The sequence below is a fragment of the Myotis davidii genome, unplaced genomic scaffold (assembly GCF_000327345.1).
Source record: "Myotis davidii unplaced genomic scaffold, ASM32734v1 scaffold424, whole genome shotgun sequence".
In the NCBI taxonomy this organism is placed as follows: domain Eukaryota; kingdom Metazoa; phylum Chordata; class Mammalia; order Chiroptera; family Vespertilionidae; genus Myotis; species Myotis davidii.
In genome coordinates, this window is record NW_006295827.1 from 425,265 (window position 1) to 437,128 (window position 11,864).

General features: G+C 38.9%; 1 protein-coding gene across 1 annotated transcript in view; it reads left to right on the forward strand.

Moving 5' to 3' along the window:
• LOC102774018 (S-adenosyl-L-methionine-dependent tRNA 4-demethylwyosine synthase) overlaps window positions 1-11,864 on the forward strand; it is a 108,316-nt gene that overhangs the window by 55,983 nt on the left and 40,469 nt on the right. Inside the window, exon 11 of the mRNA XM_006770850.2 lies at window positions 2,968-3,077. Within this exon, the coding sequence (XP_006770913.1) occupies window positions 2,968-3,077 (110 nt within the window). The remainder of the gene's footprint in view (window positions 1-2,967; window positions 3,078-11,864) is intronic.

The following is an 11,864-nucleotide window of genomic DNA, read 5'->3' on the forward strand; positions in this document are numbered from 1 at the left end:
AAATGGTAAGAATTCCTTTTTTACTGCAGCATAGTATTCCATTGTGTAGATGTACCACAGTTTCTAAACCCACTCAATTGCTTTATAGTGATTGTTGATATTGATAAATATTGATAAATTATTAATAAACATTTATTCTTAATCTCTGATTTGTGCCTTCTGTTTACTTGCTTTTCTACATTTTTGTCTTCATCTATTTTCTATCTAAGACCACTGTTATGCTAAGGTATCAGTTTATGTGTTTCTTGTGGGAGGCTTTTCTAGTTATCTTGTTGGAAATATAAGCCATGAGTGTTATCCTTAAGCTGGCTATAGACCATGATATGTAGAATTGAATTTTATAAGTAAGTTGGGAATATTTAAGTGAAAGAAAAATTCCTAAATTATGCAAATCCTTTTTGTGTGTGTTTTCTGCTAATCCAGTTTTTTTCCTTCACTGACAACTATCTATAATTCTAGCTTCCAGACAAATAATTTTTAGTGCTTTGAAGTATTTGCTTTCTGAATTTTTTGAGTGTTTCCTTTCATTTTTCTTTAACACAGTTGAAATAATGATCTTATATAATAAAAGGCTAATATGCAAATCGACCAAATGGTAGAACGGCTGGTTGCTATGATGCACACTGATCACTAGGGGGCAGGTGCTCAATGCAGGAGCTGCCCCCTGGTGATCATTGTGTTCCCACAGGGGGAGCGCTGCTCAGCCAGAAGCCCATGTACATGTGTGTGTGTATACACACACACATACATATATATATACATGTGTATATATATATATACGTATATAATATACACATACACACATATATATTTGTTTTTTTGTTCTTTTTTTCTACCTATATGTTTTTAAAGTATAAGATTCTTGTTCTATAATTTAGTCTTATAGGCACATTTTGTTTTGAAATAATTTTAGATTTACAGAAGAGTTACAGAAATAGTAGCATTCCTATGTTTTCTTTACCCAGCTTTCTGTAATGTTAAGACCTTAAATAACCAGGGACTAGTCCTCAAAACCAAGAAATTATTTGTTTAAATTAGTTTGGACTCAAGGATACTAATTCCTTTGGTTTTAATCCAATAGTATTGTTATTCATTTTATTGTTCGTATTTTTCCAGCTTTGGCAATTGGAAGCTCTTTTGGATTGTCTCCTGTATTTTTTCTTTCTTTCTTTTAAAAATATTTCTGTATTTTCTGACTCCAGAAGAGTCTAGGACCTAGAAATATAATATTTCTACAAAATTTGCACTTATCATATGAAAATTAGACTCTAGATTCATCTTGTGTTTTCTCTGCCCAGCCCTGGAATCAACTGTTTTTCTAAGGAACCATAGTTTCTTTTATTGAAGAATGGTAGTTAGAACCCAAAATTTGGATGTTTCATGTGCTCATTTCTGTTGGGATGTTAGTGCTTCTGGGCTGGCTTATTTTCTGATGAGATGTCAGGTGTAATTTTTATCTTTGTTGTAATATAATGTGTCTTTTTTCTCTAACTTAAAGATTTTCTCTTTTTATTTCATCAGTTTGGATATGATATTTTTAGGCTTTAGAAAAATATCTTGTTGGTTCTGTGAACTTGGATGTGTGGTTGTTTCTCATTACCTCTGGGAAATAGTTGGCTATAATTTTTCTACTATTTCTTCCTGTTTAGTACCCGTTGTTTTTCTCCTGAGATTCCAATTATGTGTATTTTGGATCTTTGATATTTTCCCATTACTCTTGGATACTGTGTTCTTTATTTCATTTAAACTTTTTATGTTTTAGTCTTTGTGTTTTAGTTGGCTTATTTGTATTGCTCTCTTCAAGTTCTTTTACTCTTTCCTCAGCTGGTTCTAATCTGTTGAAACTGTTGAAGACCTATTTTTTCATAGTTAGCATTTCTGTTTGATTGTGTGTTATAAATTCCATCTCTGCTGAATTTACCCATTTGACCCTGCATGTTGCTCACCTCTTTTATTAGAGTTTTTAACATATTAATCATAGTTTTAAAAAATTTCTTGTCAGATAGTGCCAACACTTATATCAAAGGAGTTTGGTTTTGCTCAACTGGCATGGCCCAGTGGTTGAGCGTTGACCTATGAACGAGGAGGTCACAGTTTGATTCCCGGTCAGGGCACATGCCTGGATTGCAGGCTCAGTCCTCAGTGTGGGGTGTGCAGGAGGCAGCTGATCCATGATTCTCATCATTGCTGTTTCTATCTCCCCCTTTCCCTTCCTCTCTGAAATCGATTAAAATATATATATATATATATATATGAGTTTGGTTTTGTTTATGCTTTCTATTGAAAGTGTATTGTTTTTCTTGCTTTTTTGTATATTTTATAAGTTTTTGTTTCAAGTAGGACATTTTGTTTAGTGCAATAGAGACTGAGGTAAAGGTTTTCTGTAGTTTAAAGTCAGCACGCATTTTCTTTCTGCTACGCCTCTCTTGTTAGAGTTTGAGTTAATTTAGTCAAGATTTGGGCATGAATTAAGTTTTGATGTTTTGTGAATACCATCAGTGTATCACTGCCTTAAAATTCCTTTAGGATTACCGTGTGTATAGCATGGAGGTTGGTCTGTCTGCCAGAGGCTTTTTTCTCAATATCTGATCCTTCCTAAGTTTTAGGTCTTCCCATTGTGCTGTCTCTCAGGAAGGGTCTATCACTATGATCTTGCAATTATTCTGGCAATATTCTACTGTTATTAAATGCTTGTTAGCCTGGTAGTTGGTGGCTTGTAGAGAGGGGTGCACATTTGATATTGTTATGATTAAACCTCAGTCTCAGCCAGGCACTTCTCTAGCTACCTCTCTCTGCTAGGGGTCATGACTTAAACTCATTTCTAATTAAATAAGAAAATACAGCTATAAATAGCCAAGTATTTAGGGGGAAATCAGCCCTAATTTTATTAACTACTTCATCATAGTAGATGAGTAGCTGAGATCTTATTACAGAGAGTACTTTAGAACTTTTGCCTCTTTTTCCTAGGCACCACACCAACCCAGTGGGCACTGAATGGCGGTGGAAGATGGACCAGCCTGAAGTGATCTTAAAGGAAGCCATTGAAAACCATCAGAACATGATCAAGCAGTTTAAAGGTATTTATTTTTTCTTATAGGAAGAAATGCTAATGGCCTGAATTAAATTGGCAGAGGAATTGCCTCTTTGGCGCGATTTTGTCCCCTTTGGCAAATTTTCATATGATAAGTGCAAATTTTGTAGAAATATTATATGCATTGGCCCTTTTTAGTTTTTACTGATGAGTTTTATGTCCCATGTGATGGAAGAACTAAAAAACTTAATTTTAAGCTTAGCAATTTATAATATGGTGCCTCAGCCTGTACGTTTTGCCTGGGAATGTATCATCGTCCTCTCTCAAAACTTTTGCTTTGTTTTGTTTTGTTGAGCACAAAGCAACCTATGAATGAACTGAAAATTTTAGATCATGAAAAAATTCTTAAGTAATGTCAGTTAGATGGTATTGGAAAAGCATTTTTTATTAAATGTCTTATAAAAAAGGAGAGATAAACGTTTCCTCCACAGGACCCATAGTGATATAGTAAAATTCTGCTACTCAGTTTCTAGAATTTCCTGATTTAGTTGTGCCTTATCTTAAAGGTATTTGACTTTACTGGAGATTACTGGTTCTCAGCTTTAGTGTGCATCAGAATCATCTGGGGTGCTTGTTAAAACAGATTCCTGGTCTCCTTCCCCAGAGAATGATTCAGTAAGTCTGAGGTGGGGACCAGGAATGCACATTTCTGACAGGTGATGTTGTGGTTGAACTGGGGACCACACTTTGAGACCCACTACTGAACGTAGATATGGTGGATTTATAAAGTGATGGCTTTATATGATGAACTAAAATTTGTTAGACTCTCCTGTAAATCTCTGTGCTTCTGTCTCCACCTACCACTTGTAAGTCCTTGTCTCTTATATTCTCTTTTCCTTTCATATGCAACAATAAAAATTCCAACCAAGAGTATTTTGATGTGGGCACTCTGTGGTGCTAACATCATATTTGTAAACCCCAGTAATTATTGTTTTTAAGATAAAGGGATTCTTTTATGCGAAGAAATTTGTTCTGTCAGGTCATTGCTTCTTGAGATTATAGTGCTTCTGAAGTGTGTTTTTCCCAATACCACCAAGCAGTTCTCCTGTTCTCAGTAGATACCGACTAGCTGTGCTGCAATTTAATTCAATTCTGACACTATCTGGAGATAGCATTGTACCCCACAGGTTAAGGGTTCAGTCCGACAAAACTGCCCCCACTTCAGACGCCAGTTGCAAGTCCAGTTTATTACCTGTGCTTCTGACCGACTGGCTGTAAGTGGGAGGTTTCCAAAACCTCCACCTCAGATTTGGTTATTTTGTTAGAGAGGCTCACGTAAGAACTCAGCATAAAATTTACAGTAAGTCCTCATTACAGTAAGTTGTCGATAAGTTCTTAGAAACGGTGCCTTTATGTGAAAAAGTGTATAATGAAACCAGTTTTACCATAGACCAACTGAGAATGCAAGAGTTAAGTTCCTATGGCATATTTCTGGTCACAAAAACATTGCCAAACTTCTTTTAAAAAAATAAATATTTTTATTGATTTCAGAGAGGAAGAGAGAGGGAGAGAAAGATAGAAACAACAATGATCAGAATCATTGATTGGCTGTCTCCTGCATGCCCCACACTGGGGATTGAGCCTGCAATTGGGGCATGTGCCCTGAACAGGAATTGAATTGTGACTTCATGGTTCATAGGTTGACTGTCAACCACCGAGCCTCACTGACTGGGAACCAAAATTCTAAATAAAATCAAAACATTACTATTATTAAACATTGAAATAAATGTGAATTACACATACATTTAGGAAAGATTAGTAAAAACAAGTAAGATAATTATTTTCCAACCTGCTTATTCCCGTTGCAGTTTGAGTCTATAGGCTGTCTGTTGGCAGTATTCCTTCTCGCTTAAGGGAGGTCAGCCTTTGTTCTGTCAAGGTTTTCAACAGATTGGATGAAGTTCATCCATGTTGTGAAGGGCCTCTGCTTTACTCAGAGCTCACTGACTTAAATGTTAATCTCATCCAAAAGTCACCTTCACAGAAACATCCAGAATAAAGTTTAACCAAATATCTGGGTACCATGGTCCAGCCAATTTGCCTACTTCCGTTTTTATTGATAGAAAGGAAGGGAGAGGGGGAAAGAGAAAAACATTGATTGGATGCCTCCTGCACTCCCCCTACTGGGGATCAAGCCCACAACCTGGGCATGTGCCCTGATCAGGAATTGAACCAGTGACCTCTTGGTACATGGATGACACTTAATCCACCAAGCCACACATTAGCCTGGCCCCTGCCGTTTCTTTCTCAAGTATGAACATTCACCTAAACTCTAAGAGTCCCCACCAGACTTGCAACCCAGGGGAGCAGCAGGCAGCATCAGCTCGACCCAGACATTCCCCCAAACCTGTGTCCAAGGCCCTCTTTTCTCTGACTTTAGTGAGCTAACGTCAGCCCAGCCTTGGCTCACTCCTGTCACTGTGACTATTCTCAGCTGACTGCAGCCCCGTCTTGGCTCACTTCTTTTCTATAACATTTCTAGGGAGCCAAAGCAGCCCCATCTAGGCTGTCACTTGTCGCTTGTTCTATCCTAAGTCCTTGCTGTGTTCCCTTTCTCCAGCTTTAATAAACATACTCTCAAAATTACCTGGTCTCCTATTGCAAAGTCTTTCCTGCATGAAGTCGGGAACCCACACACTATAGGCTGTCTTAGGCAGAACCGCTCAGGGCCAGGGCCTTTTGTGGTGACACTTAAAGAGCTAATTGAACCCTTAAACAATGGGATGCTGACTGAGGATGTATGTTTTCTGGACATCCGAGAATCTTCCTAAATGGATTGTGTCCCAGGCAGTTTGTGTGGGGAGGAAGCAGTCCTGAGGAATAGACATTCATTTTTCTATTCTGAGATGTCCTTGACATGGAATGACAATCTAAGTTTTGATAGTAATTCTTCTGACAGGAACACTTTTGCAAATGCACTTTAAATGGAAATAAGTAATGAATAATTCATGAGGCAGATTTATTCACATTATAACATGTGTTAGGTGAGCTCAGTGTGCACATGCTCTTTGTTACGTTGACCCTGAGAATGAATGTGCCTGTTAAAAATGACTCCTGATGTTTAATTTGTAAACAAAGACTACTAGTAATTTGTAAACAAAGACTACTAGTATAGTCACTGCTAAACAGAGGCTTCGTATGCTCTCTGCACTTATGGAAAAAGCTACACTGAGCTGCCTGCCTCCTGCACCATGTTCCTGGACCTTTTAAATAAGCTCCTTGGCTCAACCAATGAGCTGAAGTCCTGCCCTAACCAACTGGGGCTTTGCAACTAAATCTTCATTTCCATCTTTACCAACCAATCAGAGTGGCTCCATTCCAACCAATCAAGAAAATGCTGTTTGGATCAGTCAAACTGTGGATTTAGAGTTACTTGCATAGAAATGGTCCAATCAGGGACCAGGGTGTGGCAGTCTTCTCTATATAAGCCAGCTTCGCCTCTACCTCAACAGAGCACACTTTGTTACCATTGAAGACTATTTCACCAGCCAAAGCTGTAACACTGGAGCTGGTGGTGTAATGGCAGAGCCACTTCGACTGCTGTTTCATGTCTGAGCTGTCTCACAATAGAGTTGCTTCACAATTGAGCTGTTTTCATTGAATAAAATCTTCCCCCTGACCCCACTCCAACTTGGGGTCTCCTTTGACAGTGAATTGGTGGTGATGACCTTCAGTTGACTGTTGTCGGACTAACTCGTTAGCAAGCCTTGTCCTATGCAGAAAGGCCCTTGTGCTTACGTTAATCAGTAGGCACTTCAAATGGTTTATCTTAAGGTTCACATGGCATAAGAAATGAGAGTTTTCAAAAATACATTGTCTTGACCTGGCTGGTTGACTCAGTTGGCTGGAGCATCGTCCTATACTCCAAAAGGTTGTGGGTTTGATTCCCTGTCAGGAGACATACCCAGGTTGTGGGTTCGGTCCCTGGTCTGGTCACATACTGGAGGCACTGATCAGTGTTACTCTCTCTCTCTCCCTCTCTATTAAAAAATATGGTCTTGTAGGGGAATGACAGATATAGGATTGTTGGATTGTCGAGAAAAAGAATAGAGAGTATGTCTATGTACAAATAAATCCTGAATAGCAGTTAAAATGCCTGAGGGGGAAATTTTATAACTTCATTCAGTCTTTATCAATGGTTATAGTCTGAAATTTTCTTATTTATGAACTTGAATTCCTCCTTCAGTCAGTGAAATCTCTATGTTCTATCTTTCTTTCATATCTAGGAGACAGGGTATAAATAAAACAGGTCACCCTCATTTGTGGATATTCAGCCTCAGACTGAGGATGATGAGGCTAATGCAAGTCACTCTACCTCTTCTGAACCCAGTATCCCTTTGGGTGCACCTCTTTAAGTGTCGCCACAAAAGGCCCTGGCCCTGAGCGGTTCTACCTAAGACAGCCTATAGTGTGTGGGTTCCCGACTTCATGCAGGAAAGACTTTGCAATAAGAGTCCAGGTGATTTTGAGAGTATGTTTATTAAAGCTGGAGAAAGGGAACACAGCAAGGACTTAGGATAGAACAAGCGACAAGTGACAGCCTCGCTTGTCACTTGCATCCTACTTTTCAACTCTAAAGATGCAGAAATGTAAGTCCTGATCTCATTTCTGCTCCTGGTGGAGAGTCTGTTTTCTGTCTTCTCCAAATCTGAACTCAATAGAGATTGGCCTGGAGAAGTGACACATGTGAGACAGAGTTACTCACTTACAGATACCCTGCAGGAAACTAGGTCCCCTTTGTCTTCTTCCACACCCATATGAGAGTTTCCTTATTAGAGCCCCAATACTATACCCTGTGTCCCCTTGTGGCTTAAAAAGCTAAAACAAACAAAAAACAACAAAAGAAGGAAAAGTGTTTCTGGTTTCCTTGGTTGAAACTTGGGATACATTTTCCTATAGAAAAGATATTTGAGCCCTAACCGGCTCAGTGGATAGAGCATCGTCCTGTGGACTGAAGGGTCCCAGGTTCAGTTCCGGGTCAAAGGCATGTACCTTGGTTGCGGGCACATCTCCAGTAGCGGGTGTGCAAGAGGCAGCTGATCGATGTTTCTAACTCTCTATCCCTCTTCCTTCCTCTCTGTAAAAATCAATAAAATATATTTAAAAAAAAAAAGAAAAGATATTTGAACTTGATTAGGTGATATTGAAATAGATTTATTAGTACTGTAGGTAGTTCAGGTATATAACAAATTAATTTGAATTTGGGGATTTGAACAATTAACTTAATCTTTATTTTAATAATGAATTTCATGTTGAAACAGAAAAGCTTAGAACAGGATTTCTATAAATTGGAAATTACAGGTAATTCTCAAAGGTTTGAAGCGATTTCCTTCTTAGTTTGTTATATTTTGGGTTTTCTTCACTTTAGTCTCTCTTTAGAAGTCCACTCTTAACTCATTAACATTTCCCCCTACTCTGGCTTGGAGTCCTTTGTTTTATAGGGTGCTTTCCCACCCCCAGGATGAACGCCCACACTCTCCCCTGGGTCTGGTCCACTCATTTTATGATTTTATTTTTCTGTAGGACGATTCTTGTGGGTATTGTTGCCTCTGAGTTTCCAGCTTTAGCTGAGTGGCCAGCCTTGAACGGACTTCAAAGATATTTTGATGTTTTAAATGCTTCCTTTTGTGCTTCTGTTCTCATTTCTGAGGGCAATCAGTCTTCTCAGTTATTTCATGGGATCATTAAACCATCTTTCTTTTCATAACCTTTATTAGCTTTCCCTTTATACACATGCAGAATTAACTTTATATTGATTACAAATGGGTCAGATTTTAGTGCAACTCAGCATCTTTTTATAATGCTGCCTGCCCCATCCCACCCTCACCCCCAAATATTAGAGAATGGGGCTGCGTTTCTTTCTTTTTTTTAAAATTTAATTCTGAACAGATGATATTTTTTTCCATCAGTTTTAAGGAGAGTGGAAGAGAAAGGGAAAGACAGAGAGAAACATTGATGTGAGAGAAACACATTGATTGGTTGCCTCCTGCAGGAGGGAGGAGCCTGCAACTGAGGTACATGCCCTTGACTGGAATTGAACCCAGGCCCCTTTGGTCCGAAGGCCAACACTCTTATCCACTGAGCCAAACAGGCTGGGGCTGGGTTTCTTTAGCTCAGTTTCCCATCAGTTCAACAGACATCGCACAAATGAACCCTTATTAGAATGGCCTCAGTGCTGAAGATGAAAGATGAAAAGACATCATTTGTTGCTAGATGTTTTTATCTATAGTTTAAGCTAGAAGTGAAGTAAGGCAAAAAATAAAAGATCCCCAAAAGTTTTCACAAAGGAGGTATGCTGAAGTACACATCCAAAAGAAATGTGGAGGTGGGGAAGAGAACACTATCTGCTAATTGTTTTCTGATGCTTATTTATGGAACACCTCACAGTGGCAGTTGCTATGGCAAACATATAGTATTTGACGTTCAGCCAGGAGGGTTTCTTAGGAAGATCTCTGGTCAGGAACTGTATTATTATAAAAAGAAAGTAGGGAATATTTTATTATAAATTGGTCCAATCTTTTAAAATAGGATAGCCCTGACTGGTTTGGCTCAGTGGATAGAGCTTGAGGACTAAACGGTCCCAGGTTCGATTCCGGTCAAGGGCATGTACCTTGGTTGCGGGTACATCCCCAGTAGGGGGTGTGTAGGAGGCAGCTGATCGATGTTTCTCTCTCATCGATGTTTCTAACTCTCTATCCCTCTCCCTTCCTCTCTGTAAAAAATCAATAAAATATAAAAAACTAAAACTAGGAATATTCATAAATGTCAATGATAACTCAATAAAAAAGATATAAGAAAGTATTCAGAATAAAGATTTATTATTAATTGCCCCCCCCATAAGAAATAGACATACTCTATGCTTAACGGTATATCATGTGTATTTCTGTGTTATGCAGCTTATTGCTATAACATTAGAATGAAATGTCTGGAATCTTATGTTACTACTCTGGAGTTTTTCAGTGAAATGAGAATGAGGTATGCTTCATAGTTGATCTGATGGCTAGTGATTGTCCAGGATCAAGTGGCTGTTCAGGATAAGAGAAAGGTCAGAAAACATACTTCAGAAAAAACAACAAAAGTAAGTCAGAATAACAAAGCAGAGTTTAATTGTAAAAGGGATATGGTATAGGGAAGCAAGAGAACAGATTGTGCTAGAGAGAGACACAGAAAGACAGACACAGACAGTGGGGAATAGATTCCTAATGAAATGGTAACGTGTGCTGTTCCCTGGACTGTCTTCCTGCTCCAGGACTTCTTTCCGTTAGAAATTTAGAGGATGTCGTCTTTTCTGACACATTTCTTTGAGGACAGTGAAGGAAGGCATGAAGTTGAGTCCCCAAGGACCTTGTTTTTGAGAGGAACACTGTAATTGCCTCTGGCATTTAGCACAGAATAGAATTGTGCTTTTTGAATGAGAGAACCAAGGCTTTGTTCTCAAGGCTTACTTTTGAAAAAATTAGCCTCCCCTCACACTGTGTGTGATAAAACCTTTTCAGTAAAAAGAAAAAGGGAAATTATTAAATCACAGAATTATTACTTTAAAAAGTTTGCCCACAGGTTTTTTAAAAATGAAATTATCTATGTTTTTGTTTAATCCACGTAATGTGAATATTTCATCAATTGGTTCTTTTAAAATTATTAAGGTGATAGTGGTTAATAACATTATATAAGTTTCAAGTGTACATTCTCTAATACATCATCTGTATATTCTATTGTGTGCTCACTATCCAACATCTAGTCTCCTTTCATCACCATGTTTGACCCCCTTTACCTTCTTCAATCTCCCACCACTCCACTTCCCTTCTGGTAACCACCATATTGTTGTCTGTGTCAGTCAATTTGTTTGTTCTTCTGTTGCTTTCTGTTTGATATCCTACATATGAGTGAAATCATATGGTTCTTGCCCTTTTTCATCCGACTTATTTCCCTTAGCATGATAACTGTCAAGATCAACCCACATTGTCCCAAATGTCAGCATTTCATCCTTTCTTAAAGCCGAGTCATATTCCATTGTATGTATCTTTATCCAGTCATCCATCAAAGGATACTTATGATTTTTCCATGTCTTAGATACCATGAATAATACTGCAATGAACATAGGGGTACATGTATCTGAATGAATACATGTTTTCAAAATTTCCAGTTACTATATACCCAGTGTGAGACCCCCGAAATGGGACCCTCACTCTGCCCTGCAGACCAACGACGACCCCAATCAACCGCAGGAGACGTCACTTGATGCAAACAGCAAGAGGCTTTATTCCAGCGCACTGGGGCTCAACTCGAAACTCACGCAGGAGCGGAGTTGGGCCCCGGGCAACAAGTCTTTCAGATATTTATAGGCAAAAATCACACATCAGGGAGGGGCTGCATGCAGGAGGGTAAGAGGGAAACAAAGAGATTCCAAGGACCCTGTTGTGTATCTCAGTAGGGCATTTTACGACCTGTTATCTTAATGGTAGATTGGCGCTCTGTTTACTCAGCCTGCCGCTTGTGACCGGGGGCTATCTCCGAGGGAAGCCTAAAGGCCTGCACTCCCTTTGTTCCCCATCCCTGGCGTCTCTAGCTGTTCCTGTGTAGCGGTGGAAGCCTGGGAAGTGTGTGTGGCTTGTAGCATTTTTTATTCTTTCATTCCCCCATTTGCTTTTTGGCAAGTTCTAATCATGGAACTTCTGTCTCTAAATCTTCTCCTTTGAGAATATCTCCCTGGCAGAGAGACTGGTATTGCTGTCTGAGCACTAACACTTGCACAGCGCTTATTCTTTTTCTGAAA